Genomic DNA, 17,837 nt, shown 5'->3' on the forward strand with positions numbered 1-17,837 from the left:
GGCCTGCCGGCCCGGGGCGGGGCGTTGCCGTGGGAACGGCAGAGAGTGACGTGTGAGGGCGGAAGCGGCGCCGGCTGCCATGGGGGGCTCGGCCAGCCTGTTGCCGCAGGAGGTGCTGAGCGAGTACCAGGTGCGGGGGGATCGGCACGGGGGCGGGGGGCACGGGGGGATCCGGGGTGCCCCGGTGCTGAGCTGCGCTCTCCCCGCAGGAGCTGACGTTCCTGAGCAAGCAGGAGATCCTGCTGTAAGTACTGCCGCGGGGCGGGGGTGCTGGTCCCGCTCCCCTCGGTCCCCACGAGGGGCTTCGCCTCTGCCGTGGGGGCGTCGAGGCCCCCGGGGCTTCCCTCCCGCTGAGGAGCCGTTTGACGCCAAGCGGGAGACGGGAGGTGCCCGACCCAGGCTGGGCCTTTCCCCACCGGCCAGGCCTCGGGCCAAAGGTCTTGGGGGTGCTGGCTGCGGGGCCGGCCCCACGGCGGTTCTTTCCCCCTCTGAAGTCCCAGCCGTGCGGGTGGGTGGGCCGGCATCGGGGCCAGCTCCTCTCCCCCGCTGCCCGCCGCTGGGGTCCCGGGAGCAGGCCCGGAGGCGCTGCCTTCCCGGGACCACCCGGGCCGGCCCTGCGCACAGCTGGCAGGGGGCTGTGGGAAACGGGCCGCCCGCCTCCGTGCAGCGCTGGGAAGAGCCGCCTGCGCTGCCCGTGCCCAGAGGGCTGCCTCCCGCACCGCTCACGCCACAGAGCGTCTCTTGTTCTTGCCTCTTCAAGTGCCTACAAGAGGTTCAGTGAACTGCTGCCAAAGGAGGGAAGGGAGAATGCCTGCTCCGCGCGGGTTCCCAAGAGCCAGATCCTGACGTTGCCTGAGCTGCGGGTACGGTGCCTGGCAGACAGCGGGACTCGCTGCTGCTCCCTGGGTCTGGGCGTGTTTGGGCAGGGCTCTCTTTATCTGCTGCGGCCCTCACGGTGCCAGTGCTCTGCCCTCTACGTGCTGCTCCAGCAGTCACCTGGGGAAGCCATTTGCTTACTGCACATCAGCTGTGTCAACAAACAGCTTCCTTGTCCCCGCCGTGCGGCAGAGGATCCCGGAGATCCCTGTGGCATGGGGCTGCCATCCCAGGGAGGCACAGAACAGGCACGCTCGCAGCGCGTGCAGCGGACTGGCAGCACAGTAGGGTACCTGCTCAAGCGCATCGGGTGGGCACCAGCCTGCGGACCGTGTCTGCCGCGAGGGAGCCGGCCCGGCGCTGCCCAGCCCTGCCCTGAGCCCTTCCTGTGTTGGCAGGCAAACCCGTTCCAGCACCGGATCTGCCGGGTGTTCTCCACCTCTGACAACAGGGATGACAGCATGTCCTTTGAAGACTTCCTCGATATGCTGAGCGTCTTCAGCGACTCCGCTACCTTGGACATCAAATCCCACTATGCCTTCCGCATCTTTGGTAACACTGAGGGCGGATGCAGCGTCCTGGGGTCCCCACACATCGGGGGAGGAGGGGGCGGGGACAAATCCTTGTTCGCAAGGGCTGGCAGTGTCCTTGGAGCACGCATGGGGGTGGCAGCTTTAGGAGCTCCCTGTAGGAACTGGTGGTTTGGTGCGATAACGTGCACCGAGAGGTGGTGCATGGAGACTGCTGTCCCGTCAGGTTACCCAGGCCCTCTCCTCCCCAAGCGCGAGTGCTCGGGACTCTGGGGTCGCTGCAGCCCTGCCAAAATGTAACTTTCCTCTCTTCAAAGACTTCAATGACGATGGGATTCTGGACAAAAAGGATCTGAAGAAACTGGTGAACTGTCTGACAGGGCAAGGCAAGGAGTCCCAGCTGAGCAATACAGAGATGGAGCAACTCATCAAAAACGTGAGGACTGTCAGGCTGGGCATGGGCTGCTGCATGGCCTGGCCACACAGACCTCACTGCTTGCCTTTCCCTCCCCTCCAGATCCTGGAGGAGTCTGACATCGACAAGGATGGCACCATCAACCTCTCCGAGTTCCAGCACGTCATCTCCCGCTCCCCGGACTTTGCCAGGTGCGGTGGTCTCCAGCAGCACAGCTTGCCCCAGGGGATATGTCGGGGGAGTTCACTCACCCTGGTCGCTGTGCTGGCGTTGGGGCAGAGCTCTTGGTGGCAATAAGGCAAGGCTACCCTGTACGAGGGCTCCCGTAACAGCAGAGGGAACCGCACCCTATGCTAGTTCTGCAGAGAGCCTCTCCTGCACAGGGTAACGCTGCCTCCCTGTAGCACTCGGGCACTTGCAAACTGTTTGCGTGTGACCCAGCGAGGAGGTGCAGAACCTGTCGTATCTCTTGCAGCTCCTTCAAGATCGTCCTGTGATAGCTGTGTGGCTCTCCAGCAGAACTGCTCCTGCGGCTGTTGCAGCTCTTTGTGGTCTCAGATGTTTCCTCTCAGCGAGCAGAGTGGCAGAGGCCCCCACTCCTCACCAGCCCAGCAGGGCCGTGCAGTGCCTTAGGCAGGACACCCTCCTGCTCCCCTTTCATGCCCGCAGGCGAGATGGCAGGCATCTCTGCAGCCTGCAGAGGTGGGACCCCGGGAAGCTGCCTTGCCTTGCAGCCACTCTACTCTCCCAGGATCAAATTTTAACTCATTATGCAAACCAAGGGCAGCTCTATGGGTGGGGGGAGGCACACAGAGGTGCTTCTGGCTGGGGCCACACTGCACCAAGCACAGCCCCTCTCTGCCCTCAGTACCAATTCGTGCCTTCCACTAGCAGGCAGGGAGCTGCCCCCCTCTCTGCCAAACCCCTGCCTGGCTCTCCTGTCTTCCCGGGGGCCTCCCTGCTGCAGCATGGAGCCGTTTCTCTGAGCAATAACCCAAACGCGGAGCCGTTTCTCTGAGCAATAACCCAAGAGACACTGCAGATGTGCCACCCTGGCAGCAGAGCTGTCCTGCCATGGCTGTGCAGGATGCCTTCCTCTCCCAGGCAGCACAGCCAGGCTCGCCCCGGGGATGCTTGGGGCTGCTCTCCTTTTCCTCGCTGCCCCCCTCCTCTGGCTCGAGCTCAGCAGCTGCTCTACTTGCCCTGGCCTCTTCCTCCCTCTGCTCCTGCGAGGACACAAATAAAGGGCTCTGGTTTCACCCTCTGCTCTGTGTCGCCTTTGTCTGGCCATGGGGACAGCGGAGGGGGCTGCTCCGGCAGTGCTGCGGGACCAGTGCCATGCGGGGTGCTGGGGACACAGCCTCCTGCCAGGCTGCTCTGCCTGCACGCCAGCCGCAGCTCCAGGGGACAGGTCCCACGTCCTGCTCCACGACAGCCCTTTCCGTGGGCCACCTCCCTCCTCCAAAACCGGGGATTGTTCTCAGCAGCACAAAGAGCTCGGCTCTCAAGCAAGAGGCACAAAGGGAAATCCAGGGCAGGTGAGCAGCTACCTTTGCTGCAGGCAGCGCTGGAGCCCTTTGTGTCTGTTCATCCATCAGGCTTTGCCCTGGCCTGCTGCCAGCCGCGGGCAACGGCCCTGCCTGCGCTTCACAGCAAGCCCCCGGCCGGCCCCAGCAGCGTTCCCACCGCGCCGGCAAGCCTCCTCGCCAGAGCCGCTCTGCAACGCGATGGCCGGACTGCGGCACCACATGCCGGGGCCGGTGCGGTGCCTGGGGTCCAGCTCACCCTGCGGGAGCACCTGCGCCGGGGTGGAGCGGCTGACGGCTGGCTCGGGGCGCTGGCGTGGCCGTTTCTCACGTACCGGTTCCTCGCTCTCGGCGGTGCTGGCCCTTCCAGCTCAGTGCCCGGCGGTGCTGGTGGTATCTGCCCGCCGTGGCCTGCGCCCCTGCGGCCCCGGGGGCTGTGTCTGCTGGCACAGCACCAGCCAACGCCTCCGGTGGCTGTTTTGATGTCCCAGAACAGGCTGGGCAGGAAGTTTGGTGTGCTGGTCCAGCCAGGAGCGAGGCAGTGCCGGTCCCCGGGGGAAGCCTGCCCCAACACGCCAGCTCAGCGTGGAGCTCACCGCTTCCCCCAGCCCCGTGCTCGTGCTGCCGGCGCTTCCCAGGCACGAGGGTTCACGAGCTGCGGTCCTGGGGAAGGGGGCTGCCTTGCTCCTAGCCCCAAGCACCCACTTTTCTTCCTGGTCACCTCTGCCTTCCTCTGCTTCTTGCGGCACTGGGACAGCATCACCCCATCGCTCTGCAGCTCCCCCCACCGCGGGGGCCACTCTGCTCTGCTCCCGCCAGACTGCTTGCCGCAGCACGCACCTCCATGCACGGCTCCAGGACAGCCGAGTGCTGCCTGAGCTCACGGCTGTGGATGCGCAACACCCTGACATTGGGGGTCGCAGGGACCCTCTGGCCCCAGCCCTGAGCGGCATTCACCGCAAGGGCACGCAGGCCTGTGGGGTTGTGCCCCAGCCCAACACTCAGCCAAGCACACGGGGACTTCACAGACCGCAGGGGCTCTGACAGCCAGCACAACCCTAACCCTTCTGTCCCGTCCATCCGTCCCTGCCCAGGGGATGAGCAACCAGCCACAGGCAGGTTCTCCCCTGACCGCAGTGAGAGCCAGCTATGGTTCCTCTCCGTGGGGCTGCCAGGATAGTCCTTGCCCCACTCAGCTGTGGGAAGGTGCCCAGCCCGGCCGCGGCACCACACACGCATCCAAAGGAAACACTTGGACTTTATATAAAACCCACAGACATTTCTGCACACGCACATGGGGACACAGGGGTGAGTCACTGCTCAGCCTGGCGAGGGGCGAGCACCGTACCCCGCTCCCTCCCCAGGACACAATTCACATTTTCAACAGATTAAAAACGAACCAAGCACAGACACACAGCACATGCCGCGGGGTCGCTGTGCCGGCACCACCCCGCCGCACGCGTGGCTCCAGGTCCCGCAGCGGGACGTCACAGTGAGTCGGGGCATGAGGGGGCTGCGGTCACCCCCTCCTGCCCTCTGCATAGAGGGGGCCGGGGCCCCATGCAGCCAGCAGAGCCAGGGCCACGCCAGCACCCTGAGCCAGGCGCCGTGTCCGTCCCTGCGGCGGGGACACCGGGCTGGGGGAAAAGTCCTGCGTGTTCCTGGAAGGCACGCGGCACCCCTCGCCGCCAGCACCGTCCCGAGGAGCAGGGCTGGAGCAGCGGAGGTGATGCCTAGGGAGCTCCCAGGGAAGCCAAGCCCTGACGAGGTGACACGGGGCTGGCCCCTCCAGCTGGGTGGGTGCCGCAGCAGGGCGCGGGCTCCGGGCATGCACACACAGACAACACGGACCCCAGCCGCGGTGCTGCAGCCCAGCGAGGCTCAGCAGAGCAGAGGCGGTCATGGGCGAGGGCTCGACTCTCGGCCCCGTTACACCACCGAGTCCTGGATCTCGGAGCCCAGGCGCACCCGGGGTCTTTGGCAGGCGGGAGACACCTCCACGAAGCTGTCCCGGATGTGGAGGGGCCTCTTCTCCGATTCAGAGAAGGCGCGTGGGGGGCCTGGGGGCTCATGCGTTGGGGTGCTGACGATGTAGTTGTCCTGCAGGGCCTGGTAGCCCTTGTGCTCAGGCACCGTGCTGGGCAGGCTGCTGCCGTTCAAGGGCAGGCTCTCCACTGGCTTGCGGGGTGTCTTCTGGTGCCGGCCAGGGTCGCTGGGCTCCAGCAAGGCTTTCATGCCATCGCGGTGCCGGTGCAGGAGGAAGAGGGCCAGCACAAGGACAGCAGCGGCGAAGAGCACGCACATCACCAGGAACTCGGTCCAGTAGGTCTTGCCATCCAGCCGGGCCGCGGCGCTGCCCACTGCCGAGGTGCTCCGGGATGTGCTGACGGTCTCCAGGGCATCCCGGCTGGTGGCCACTTTCCTGCCACGGTCCAGTGGCCCATGGGCCAGCTCCTGCACATCCACGCAGTAGCTGGCCATCAGCTTGCGGAAGCCCTCCTCCAGCGACCAGCACTCGTAGGTGCCTGCCCGCTCAGGGCTGCCCACCAAGATGAGGGCCCCGTCGGGCAGCACCAGGTAGGAGGCGTTGACGGGTGCCCCGTTGTGCAGCCAGCGCCGCGAGGCCAGGTTGGAGAGCAGCCGGCATGGCAGTGGCCGCACCGCGTTGAGTGGCAGCTGGATCTGCTGGCACGGGGAGCCCGAGGCTGAGAGGAGACAACCCACGGGGATGTCAGTGAGGCCATGGGGACCTCGATGGTGGGCATGAGGGTGATAGGGGGTGCCGAGCTGGAGCCTGGGGTGCATGGGAGCCCCTGGATCACCCTGGGCCAGCAGCAGCCCCAGCCCCAGGGCCAGAACCCACAGGAGCTTACCTGGGGGCAGGAAGACACGGGGACGGGGCTGGGAGACGTTGGCCAGCTGGCAGAGCCGCTCCGTGTCAGCATCCTCAATGTCCTGCGCCCAGAGCCTGGGGACAGAGAGGAGTCAGGGCACCAGGGTGCTGCAGCATGCTGCAGGGTGCCCTGGCATGCAGGGGGATGGAGAGGGGGTGCAGCACTTACTGGGGGTGTGTGGAGGGGTGCAGGGTGACCCTGCGGCAGGCGCCCCGGCTCCATGCACAGAAGGGGTCCCGTGCCAGCACGCACTCGCCGCAGCTGCGGTACAGGCTGCAGTTGGCGAAGGACACCTGAGCCACCGCTGTGTAGGTGGCTGCATAGACCAGGCCCTGCAGGAGAGGGGGCACAGTGGGGTCAGCAGGCGTCCCCAGCCCTGGAGCAGTGGGGTCGGCTCTTGCACACCCCTGCTCTCCCAGGCCCCCAAGCCCACTAGCAGGACCAGCCCCACACTGGCTCAGCCCACAGCATCCCCCTCCTCCCCCAGCCCTGGCGCGCCTGTGCCCGGCTCCTGCCTGGTTGTGGTCCAGCAGCAGCTGGAGAACGGGCTGGCCGGCGGGGAAGAGGCGGATCTCCTCGATGATGTGCACCCTGCGGTTCACGCGCACAGCCTTGTGCAACCGGCCGTCGTCTGCAAACACAAGGGCCGTGCTGAGAGGGGCCGGGGCACACGGCGTGCCAGCACCCGCCCCGTCGGCAGCCCGCAGCTGCACCCACCCGTGCCCAGGAACAGGACGTCGTAGGTGCCGTGGAGGCCCTGTGCGCGGTGGACGCCGATCTGCTGGTAACGCAGGTGGCTCTGCAGCAGCAGCGGCTGGCTGCGCACGGGGCTGTCCATCAGGAAGTGGTCCTTGATGAAGTTCAGCACCCGGTCTGGCATCTGGAGGGACGAGTTGATCTTCAGGTGCCGCGTGTGGCTGGTGATACACTGGGGAGAGAGGAGGGGGCTTGGCTGGGGCACAGGGCAGCACACAGACGAGTGGCCGTGCCAGGAGACCACCAGGACCAGGAGAGCATGAGGGGCTGCCCCATGTCCTGCACCCAGGCAGGTACCGAGGAGGCACGTACCGTGCCCGGCCGAGGCTCCGGCACAGGGCCGGTGTCCGTGTACCACTGCTGCGTCTCACGGTTCACCTCCTTGTAGAGCCCGCTGAAGGCTTGCTGCACGCTGTGCATGGGGAAGGCGCACACGGCCGAGCTGCCCAGGCCCCCCTTGTTCCTGGCAGGGGAGAGGCAAAGTCCATGGCAGAATGAGGCACCACAGCTCTGCTGAGCCCGCTGTGCCACCCCAGGAACCTGAGCATGGGCGGAGCTGACCCCCACCTCCCCGACTGCCCCGCAGTGCTGCGGGCAGCGTTCCCGGGTCCCCTGCCAGCCACTCACCACTGCGAGGTGAACACCCCATAGAAGAGCGTCTCCTTCCAGCGCAGCTCCCCTGGGGTGAGCACAAAGACGTCCTGCAGCACGTTGAAGGGGAAGCCGTCCTCGGGGTGCGAGCAGAGCAGCTGCGCCTTCAGGAAGGTTGTCCACCGCCGCTGCAGCACGCGTTCCCCACCCTGGTCCCCCTGTGCCACACAGCGGGTCAGGGTGCAATGCCACAGCCTCCCGGCAGCGGGAAGCCCCATGGGGCTGGGCAAGGGGAGCAAGGGTCTGCCTGTCCATGCAGCAGCGCTCAGGCCTCAGGGGAGCATCCCCAGTGTTGGGGAAGCACAAGCAAAGCAGCATCTGAGGTGCCCATGGGAAGGGAAACAGGACCCAAGAGGAGGACGGGGCTTGTGTCCCCTTTGGCAAGGGAGCAGAGGAGATGGGGAAGGGTTGCTGCCACCAACAGGGCTGGCAGGAGCAGCAGGCTCAAGCCGCAGCGCTGGGCTGGGCACTACAGAGCTGTAACTGCCCTGGAGGGGGTCTTCTGTGGGTGCCGGGGTGTCCAGGAACCGGAGGATGGAGATGTGCAGGGTGGTCCCACATCCCACCCCCGCCCTGGTGGTGAGCGACATCCTAGGCACAGCCCCCCACACACACCCCCGCTGCCCTGCACCCACCTTGCACACGCGTGCGATGCGGGAGACGATAGTGTTCTCAAAGTAGTCAAATTCCTTGCCAGTCTCACTGAAGAAGAAGTAGACCTTGTCATCATCGCCCTCGGGGTTGCCAGCGGGCAGGCTCTCCCGCAGGTAGGCTGAGCCCACGAAGACCGGGTCTGGGGACACAGGCACCCTCAGCATTTCCCCGCCACCAGGGCCAGCCCCCATCCCCATGCCTCCCCCATCACAGGGGATGGAGACCCCGACCCACCCTGCCGGCCCCGGCTCTCACCCTGCAGCCAGTTGAGGGAGTTCTCTGTCTTGAGGGCGATGCGGCTTTCCTGGCTGCGGTAGATGGTCGGCTCATTGCCCTGGAAGTTGCTGACAGTCCCGGCGTAGAGCTCGCCGTCTGCCAAAGAGACGCTCCTGCTGGGACCCGGCACGCGCCGTGTGGCACAGCCCCGCTCCCCCACCAGGGTCCGTGCTGGCCCGGCCCCTGTTCAGCCCAGCCGAACAGCCGGGCACTGCAGAGAGGGCGAGGGTCCCGCGGCAGTGTGCCTTACCAACCATGACGGCTGTGGACCGGTACTCAGGGTCAAAGGGGCAGCGTCCCTTCCCATCCTCCAGCAGCACCTTCCCTGACGTGTCCCGCTCCAGGCTGAAGTGCTGTACGTTCTGCAACAGGACCAGGCTGTGAGCCGGCAGCACCACCAGCGCCCACCCCAGTGCCCGGGAGCCCCTCTGCAGGCCCTCAACGGCGGAGGGGGAGACTGCACCCCCAGCAGGACCCCCAGCCCCCAGCCCCACTCCCCGTGCTCACGATGTAGGCGCAGGCCGGGCTGAAGGCGCAGGTCCCGCAGGTGTAGAGGTGGGTGCTGTTCAGCTGCAGCAGCATCTTGATGTAGTTGTGACAGTCCCTCTGCAGAGGTAAGAGGACCCAGCTCAGCCCTCCTGTGCGCGCGCATCCCAGCACAGGGCACTGCCCGCTCCCACCGCAGCCCCCAGACGCCGGCAGGCAGCGGGGCTCACCTGGAGGTCCTTGCCCTTGAACACGCACTGCCTCTTCTTCTCCTCATCCGCACTCCATGGCAGCTGCGGAGAAAGGGCATTGTCACTGGGAGTCACTGGGAGCACCCCGGTCACCAGCTCGCCCCAGCACCAACGTCCTCCCCACCTCAACTGCACTGACAAGGCAGCTGCTGGCTGGGGCTGAGCACCCCGCTGCCCGGGATGGCCAGGGCAGCTGCTCTGTGCTGTCCCGACTCGCTCCTGAATGTGCGGCAGCTTCCACAGACCCCAGATGCTGCCGGGGAGTGCTGGAGAGGGGACCCCCTGCACCAGAACTGGCTCAGTGCCCCCCTCCCTCCCCAAGGGCAGCCCAGCCCCAGTGGCTCTGCAGTCCCATGTGGGGCTCGGCCCCATCTGTGGGCTCACCCTGCGAGCCGGCGCCCCGGGCTGGAAGTGGCTGGTGTTCACGGCGATGAGCAGCTCGCGCGCTCCCAGGTAGAGGGTGCCGCCGTCCGGGCTCAGCAGCAGGGCTGTGTAGTTGGACACACCAGGCACCTCGAACCGCTGCACGACCCGCTCGGCTGAGTCTGGGGAGGGAGAGCGACGGGCATCAGCCTCACACAGCCCACACAGGGCAGCACTCGACCCCCCGGGGCGCCCGTGCCACAGCTCACTCCTGGCTCTCTGCTCGGCACAGCTGCCCCGGTCTCGCACCTTGGCTGCGGTGCTGCGTGCGGCTGCCAGGGCCGGATCCGGCTCTCCCCACACGGTCAGACACACGCAGCACCACACAGCCACGATAGCACCCAAGGGCAGCCTCCGCGCCACCGCCAGCATGAGCCACCGCCTTGTCCCGGCCCTGGGGACGGCCCTGGGGCACACCGCATCAGCCCTGCCCGGCACCGAGTACCGCAGCCGGGTCTGCGCTCACATGGCCGCACACGGGCCCCAGGGCTCAGCCCTGTGGCATGGGTGGCCCAGCCCAGCCTGGCCCCACGGGGACCCTCAGCTTGTGGCAGGGCGAAATGGGTGCTGGGACCGGCTGCCCATTTCAGCCACTTCCCGCGCCGGACACTGGGGCAGAGGCTGCGGCTGAGTCACGGAGCGCCCACACTCCCGTCCCGCGTGGGTGGCCTGGCCCCGGAAGCCCTTCCTCTCCTGCAGCCGCTCTGAATCAGATGGGCCTGGCTGTGCCAGCAGGACACGTCGGGCTGACTCACGGTGCCAACTCCCTCACTCCTGACCCCCCATGCCCCGGGGACACCCCGACCTTTCCCAACCCCCTGCCTGCTCCCAGATCCCCGCCAGGGCTCCTGTGAGCCCCCACTCGGTGCAAGCCACTGCAAGGGCTCAAGGCACTGCCATGCCGGCAGTGCTGCGGGGCTGGGCCCTGCTCCTCTCCCCTTTCCCTGCTGCTCCACGAGCCCCAGCTCATGCTGGATGAAGCAGCATCTCCCCCATCCCCAGGGGCTCAGCTGGCCCCTGGCCCAGCACCCGCCCCTGCTCTCCTGCAGCAGCACTGGGGGAAGGATGCTGGACCCCCGACGGCATCCTCCCACGAGGGGTCTTGCACCCCAGCGCTGGGGTGATGCAACCCGCAGCGAGCGCAGCCCAGTGCATGCAGCGGAGGGGCAGCAGGGCCCCTGCACCCCGCAGAGCTGTCCTGCCCTGGGGAGCTGCGGGAGCCTGTGCCGGCTGCCAGGGGACCTGTTAGGACAAGACCTGCTTCTTCCAGACAAACCTGCTGGAGGCACATCCAGCGCTTCCAGAGGAGCAGCTCACCAGCTCCTCCCTCCCACCAACCACAAGCCCCATGCAGCCACACGCTGCTGCCGGCAAAGCGGCCGGCCCGTGCCCCCACCCAGCTCCCCCTGGCAGTGCTGGGGGTCCAGGTTGGGACCCCTGGGTACTGCCTGTGAGCTGCAGCCTCTGCAGGTGGGCAGAGCATGTCCAGACCTCTCTGTGCAGGCAGGGCTGGGCAGCACAGCTTGACGCCATGTGGCATGGCACAGCACGACGCCAAGATGAGCTGTCCTGCTGCCTCCCAGGCCTCCCGCCCAGCTTGGCGAGTCCCATATCTACTGGTGACACCACAACCATGGCTGGCGGTCATGGGAGCACGTGGCGGGGCCACGTCCACGCCGAAGAACCACAGCACACTGAGCCAGGGAGTGCTCCCAGCTGCCTGCGCCTCGCTGCCAGAGTCAAGCCGGCCCAAACCACTGCACCCTCCCAGGCTGCCCAGTCGGCAGCCAGCACGGGACTGGCTCCGCGGGCCAGCAGCAGCTGGATTTAGCCGCCTTCTCCTGGCAGCGCGGCCAACCCAGACACACGTGGGCGGCCCCCACCACGCCACAGCCACAGCGCTGGACGATGGAGCTGGGCCCAGCAGCTGCCGGTGTTGAGCCCGAGCTGCCCGTGGAACATGCCCTGCTGCTCACCCACCCTACATCAGCTGCTGGGGAACTCTGCAGGGCAAGAGGGATCTGCTGGTCAGGCTCCCCATCTGCAAGAAGCTCTGCCTGGCCAAGCAGCCTTCCAGCTGTCTTCTCATGGCCCCTGCCCCAGCGCAGCCCCAAGCCCTGCCACAGCCATGCTGCTGAGGGAGGCTGCAGTGATCCCCACAGCAGCCTGAGGCCAGGCACAGCATAGCAAGGGGCTGTGCAGAGCCCCAGGGACACAGCTGAGAGGGGAGGGGGCCTGCAGGCACTCAGCTGCCCATGCAAGGATGAAACTGCACGACAGAACAGGCAGGCAGAGATCCCATGGCCCCCACTCGCACAGGATGTGGCTGCCACTGTTGCCCTGCATATGGGGACACAAGCGCCCCTGGGTGCCCCAGACCCGCTCACACCCTCAGTGCAGGTCCCGATGCAGGGAAGCATGCCTCTTTGCTCCCCGACTGCCGCGCATGCAGTCCCGCAGCCGCCCCGGGGTTCTGCCCTGTCCAAGCAGCACGGCCCCGGCCACTGCTGCTGCACCCCGCTGCCCGGGGGTCCCACTGTCCCACGTCCTCCTGCAGCCCCGGGGAGCGTGGCCGCCCCAGCCCCACGGCGGGACACGAGCCCCAGCTTGCCGGGCTGGCTGGGAGAGTGTTGTGACAGCTGGCAATGCTGAGGCTGCACAAGGCGTTTCCACGCGGAGTGGCGGGGCCGCCCCGTCCCGCGGCGTGGGGAGCCCGGGGTGGGGTGGGGGACTCGGGAGCCGGGCGGGATGCCCAGCCGTCCCGCGGCGGGAGGAGGGGGGGGGGAGACCCACCGGAGCGGACACTCACCGTGGGCAGGCGGACACTCACCGTAGGGCAGGCTGACCCGCGGGACGGGCTCCTGCGCCGCCGAGAGCAGCAGCACCGAGAGCGCCAGGACGGGCAGCGCCGGCCGCGCCGCCATCCCGGGCCGGGCCGGGCCTCCGCCGCCTCCCGCGAAGCCGCCCGGGCGCTGCAGACCTGCGGGAGAGAGGGGCTCAGCGGCTCGGTCCGGCCCCGGCGCCGCCCCCGCCCGCCCCGGCCCCGGGGCTGCCCGCCCGCCCGCTTGGGCACCGGGGCGGGATGCGGCGGGGCGGGGCGGGGCGCGGCGCGGAGCCCAGCCCAGCCGTACCGAGCCGAGCCGGCCGCCCGGTACCGATCCGGGCCGCACCGAGCCGTGCCGGTGCCCCGGGAGGGGCGGGCTGATCGGAAGAGGAGGTGGCCGGTTCCCCGCCGGGACCGCCCCCGCCCCGCCCCGCCGGGACCCGCTCCCGCGGGGCACTCGGTGCTGCGAGCTTCCCCGCCGCGCCGTGCCCGGGGCACCCGGCTGCGCGCCCCCCCGCCCAGTCCCGGCGACCGGCAGCCGCTCACGGGCCGGGGGACGGTGCTTCGTCCCGCGCACTAACAGCAGCCGCGGGCCCCGACAGCCGGGGTCTCCCCCGCACCCACGCTCCTCTCCCCGCACCAGGGAGAACCGGCTGGCCTGGGATCCCGGGGATGTCTGTTCCAGGAAAGACTGGCCTGGGGACGTCTGTCTGGCCCAGGGATGTCTGTCTGGGGGACAGCTCAGCCCCAAGGCTCCTGCCAGAGCCCGTGGCCGTGCGGAGAGCGCTGCTGCTCCCACGGCCCCTCAAGCTCAAGCCTTGCTCTCCGCAGAGGCTTTCCCTGGCTGTCCAGCCCCCAGCGTGCAAGGGGCTGTGATTTCTAATGGGGGCCGTGGCCCCTGCCCCAGCACAGGCCAGCACTCCCTGCCCTCCCTCGGGGAACGATGGGCTCCCACAAGGCACGGCACAGCCAAGCAGTGGGATGCCCGTGCCAGCCCACCCCGTGGGACAAAGCTTGCCGGCACCAGTGTCCACACAGGGCAGCACCCAGGGGCACGGGACATGGTCCCTGCCCACCCCGATGGCCTGTCCCTGGGGATCCGGGATGAGGATGGTCCCGGCAGGGCCCCAGCATGGGCAGGGTGGCGTGGGCACGCCATCAAGCAGGCAGTGCCAGCCCACTACTCAAGCCCCCGGTGGGCTTGAGACCCTGGCCAGGGTGTGGGGGAGAGCTTGCAGCCCCTGGCAGAAGCACATGCAGACCCCAGAGAACTGCCCGCTGGTCCAGTGGTTGCCAAGGCAACGCATTATTAATGACAGCTGCTTATTTTGCCATGGCAACAGGGGGAAAGGGTCTCTCCTCACAGCAGGCAGCTCTCCTGGGGCTGGGGCCTCCCCACCACTGCTCTCCCCATGCTGGGCAGAGATCCACACCGCCCTGCTCTCCCACCCCGGTGCCCCAGGCCATCGCCACCCCACCGGCAGGGTCCCCTGCGAGCCCCCCACCCATAAGAAGCACCCCCCACGCTCCCGTTACAGCTCTGCCTGTGCTCCCATGCTCTGTCTGCTAGGCACTGCTGGACGGCGCTCGCTCCCTAGGCCATACGTGTTGCCCAGTGGCTGGGGCTGCTAGCGGTTCAGGGTCTCCCTCCTTGGCTCAGCTCCCTTCCTGCTGCTCCCGCTGCACTCACCAGTGGCTGACGTCCCTGGGCCGGGGACAGCCCTGCCAGCTCCACCTGCCTTATCAGCACCCTTTGCCCAGGCAACTGCCACAGACAGGACAGGGCTCTGCGTCAGAGCCAGGCACGTCACACTGCGTGGGATGGGAGCAGACACTCACCCCCGCAGCCATGTCCCCTCCACCCCACGGCACCCCGGGGGGCTCTGGGGGGCTCTGGGGACCCGGCCATGGCCTGCTCATGGCTGTGGGAGTGCTGTGCCAACACCCCGGTGTGATGGCATGCAGGGACGGAACCCCCTGCAGGGAGGCCAGCTGCTCTTGGGGCAGGCAGGGAAGGCAGGCAGGGAGGGCAGGCAGGGAGGGCAGGCTGCCCTGGCCCAGGCTGGGCAGTGAGCAGAGAGGCAAGGCCAGAGCCTGCGCCTTTAAGCGCAGGCTGCGAGGCGCTCCCCACCGCTGCTGGCAGCCAGGCCTGTTTACGACAAACTCCCATTTATCTCCTCCGCCTGCCCACGCAGCCTGCCAGCGCGGGGCAGCGCCAGGGGCACCCTGCAGCACCCTGCCCTGCTTGCGCACCCGCGCAGGCGCAGCGCCCGGCCGGGCCGGCATCTGCGTGCCCTGCGCAGCTCTGCAGGTACCTGCACGCACGAGTGTGGCAGCCCCGCTGCCATCCCAGCCCGCTCTCCGCCTGCAACAGTGAGGAAACTGCTCGGGGTGCCAGGCCCGGGCAGCACCAAAACCTGTGGCCTGGGGTCACCAGGCAGGCGGGGCAGTGGTTTCTGCACTAAATTCCCACGCCAGCGCCCTCTGCCCTGTTCCCGCGGGTGGTGGGTGCCTGGGAAGACAGCTGCAGAGCTGGGTGCTGCTGCCTGCGAGGAGCAGGGCTGGGGTTGCGTGCACCCTGCTGCTGCTTCTTGTGCGCTCACGCATCGCTTCTGCAGCTTGCCCCTGCTCAGGCAGCAGCGCAGCCACGTCCCCAGCTCAGAGACCTGAACTCGGCTCACACACACAGCCTACGCGCCCAGGCTCTTCCTCCCAATCCACATCTCCTGGGGCTCGCACACACGCCCCCGGCTCGGCTCTCTCCTGCAGGCTGCCAGACAACACCAGGCAGTCCCCCCAAGCTCCCCTCCCACCCACGGCCTCCCCTCGGCCGCGCACACGCGCAGAGCACGAGCGCTTGCACGCACACCTGCAGCCGCGCAGGCTCCCAGGCCGTGCTGATTCACGCACAGATGCTCCCAGACCCAGCTGCTCAGCGCCAGCAGCCCGGAGAGCGCTGCACGTCCCACTGGAGCCGGGCTGCCTCTGACAGCACAGCCATGGTTGGTGCGGCGGGGAGGAGCGCAGCGCGGGCACACCGGCTCTGCTTCGCTGCACCCCAGCAGCCGGCGGCCCCAGGGGAGAGGCCCCACTTGGGACAAGGGGAGGGAGCAGGGGCTGGGGCAGCCTCCAGCCCACAGCGCAGGAGGACAAATACCATTGCTACCCACTGCAGGGCCTGCAGGGCACGGCCAGCTGGGCAGGGCACTGCAGGGCTCCCCACAGGGCCCAGGGACCCCGGGGCATCCTCCCCATCCCATGGGCACCAGCTGTGCCACCCTGCCTCAGCTGAGGGCCTCCCAGGCTGCCACAGCTCCGCTCTCTGCCCCTCCAGCAGCCACACAAAGCCTGGCTGCCCCCGTGCCCCTCTGCGGCCCCCAGCCAGCTCTGACCCCACCACCAGGACCTCCCCACTCCCTCAGCCAGGATGCTAGTGCCTGTCCAAGGGTGGCATGCGGGCAGCCCCACACTGCCCTGCAGCATCTCCCTCACCCTGGGCACAGTGCGCTGTGGGAGCCCCTGGACCCAGCCTGCCAAAACGCACCCATCCCATCGCTCCCCTGCCCCATGCTCCTGCACGACATCAGGCTCTGCTCTGAGGACTACGGGGTACCCCCATGGCCCAGCTCCACCTCTCATTGCCAGAGCCTGCCTGCACCCAGACACATGCTGCCTGCACCCAGACACTGCCTGCCCGGGAGGCTGCAGGACACACGGGGCACTGCCCTGGGCCCCCATTGCTCACCGTGCACCCCAGGCACCAGGCAAAATGGAGACGGCAAGCACCCCTTGGAGGGCAGGGATATGGTGGACTCTGAGCCCAGGCACTTCTGCACCCTGGGGTGCAGGAACTGCGGGTTCCTGGCTCAGGGATGTGTGACCCCTTCCCAGCCATCCCCAGCCCCACAGAGCCCAAACCAGTGAGGGCCTCCTCAGCTCCGCTCGTCCTCAGCACAGTGGCACCCCCACCGCAGTGCTGCCTGGGAGGGGAGGGGGTGCCAGACCCCAAAAGCAGCCACAGCACCAGCTGCAGCAGACACTGGGGACCAGTGGGGAGACCCCCCAGCCCGTGTGGTCCCAATTCTCCCTGTGTCCCCAAGCCAGGTGCAATGTCCACATGCCTGGGCCACGTGTGCGGCCTGCAAGTGTCCAGGGCACATCCACACACGCAGGACACGCCGCACACACCCCACACACACATGCCTCATACCTGACGCTGAGTGTGCGCACACACACCTCCTTATGAGCAATCCATAACACACATCCAGCACTGTGCCTGCGCTTCCGTACCCTCGGCCAAGCACCGTGCGTAACGCGCACCCGACACGCATGTAAACACACGCAGGGAGGCTTACGGGCTGTACACACCCTGTACAGCAAACACACACCTGGAAACACCCCCGCGGGGGAACAGCCCCATGCTGCGGGTGGGCCGCTGTCCATGCGCCCACCCCGAACGTGCCGGCACCCTGCACGTACATACACACACGCACCCCCCGGCCCCCCGCCGCCCCTAGCCCCGCGCACCCCCTGTGCAGACGCTCCCCCCGCACACACGTCCCTCGGGGAGCCCCGTGCACGTGCACACGCAGACCCTTGCACAGCCCCTGCGCACGCACACGCACACGCTGCAGCCCCCTGCACCCCGCTGCACCCCCGGGCACCTCCCCGGACCCCCCTGCACCACCCTGCACCCCCGGACACGCTGCACAAGACCCCTCGCGGGAGCCGTGGACGCACAGCCACACACACAGACACACCCACGCCCCCCTCGCACACACACCGGCCCCCCTCCCCGTGCCCGGTGCGCCCCCCGCCCGGCCCGGCGCGCCCGCCCGCTGCTCACCGGCTCGGCGGCGGGTGCGGCGGGAGCCGCCGGCAGCGGGGGCGGCTCCGGGGTCCCCGCCCGCGGCGGGGCGCGGGGCGGCTCCGGGAGGCTCCGGCTGCTCCGCCCGCCGCTCGCAACAAAGGGCCGCCCCGCCCGGCCGCCTCCGCTGCGGCCCCGCCACCGGCACCGGCACCGCTCCGGGCGTCCCGCCCGCCGGGGGTCGGGGGGCAGGAGCCCCGGGGGAGGGCGTTAGTGCCCCTTCTGGGGTGCGGGAGCTGGGGGGAGGCCTGGCTCAGCCTCAGGGGAGGGAGGGTCCCGGCGTGGGACCGGCCGGGCTGCCCCCAATCGGGGCTGCGTGGGGTGATGCAGACCCCGGGCTGGTGCTGGCCCACGCACGGGAGGACGCTGGTCCCCCCCAGCAAGGCTGGCCGCCGGCTGCCCTGCCAT

General features: G+C 68.4%; 2 protein-coding genes across 5 annotated transcripts; one reads left to right on the plus strand and one right to left on the minus strand.

The window, feature by feature from the left end:
- Positions 1-13: 13 nt before the first annotated feature.
- Positions 14-3,080, plus strand: CIB1 (calcium and integrin binding 1). The gene is made up of 7 exons (XM_064455932.1): positions 14-130; positions 210-244; positions 761-863; positions 1,275-1,428; positions 1,724-1,842; positions 1,924-2,012; positions 2,297-3,080. Exons 1-7 carry the CDS (start codon positions 80-82, stop codon positions 2,316-2,318), a joined length of 573 nt encoding a protein of 190 aa, XP_064312002.1. The 5' UTR covers positions 14-79; the 3' UTR covers positions 2,319-3,080.
- Positions 3,081-4,587: 1,507 nt separating this feature from the next.
- SEMA4B (semaphorin 4B) lies at positions 4,588-17,579 on the minus strand. Of its 4 annotated transcripts, none has more exons than XM_064455935.1 (15): positions 17,409-17,579; positions 12,569-12,718; positions 9,700-9,860; positions 9,295-9,357; positions 9,086-9,184; positions 8,829-8,940; positions 8,558-8,674; positions 8,284-8,441; positions 7,625-7,806; positions 7,310-7,460; positions 6,959-7,169; positions 6,757-6,872; positions 6,410-6,573; positions 6,221-6,315; positions 4,588-6,052 (listed from the first exon to the last, which is right to left on the minus strand). In XM_064455935.1, the coding sequence occupies exons 2-15, from the start codon at positions 12,660-12,662 to the stop codon at positions 5,277-5,279; spliced, it is 2,499 nt and encodes an 832-aa protein (XP_064312005.1). In that variant the 5' UTR covers positions 12,663-12,718; positions 17,409-17,579; the 3' UTR covers positions 4,588-5,276. The 4 variants fall into 4 exon arrangements, with proteins under 4 accessions (XP_064312005.1, XP_064312004.1, XP_064312007.1 ...); XM_064455934.1 differs by lacking the exon at positions 17,409-17,579 and adding an exon at positions 16,773-16,961; XM_064455937.1 differs by lacking the exon at positions 17,409-17,579 and adding an exon at positions 14,168-14,297.
- Between the last annotated feature and the right edge of the window lie 258 nt (positions 17,580-17,837).

Source organism: Phalacrocorax carbo, chromosome 7 (genome assembly GCF_963921805.1).
Source record: "Phalacrocorax carbo chromosome 7, bPhaCar2.1, whole genome shotgun sequence".
NCBI lineage: Eukaryota > Metazoa > Chordata > Aves > Suliformes > Phalacrocoracidae > Phalacrocorax > Phalacrocorax carbo.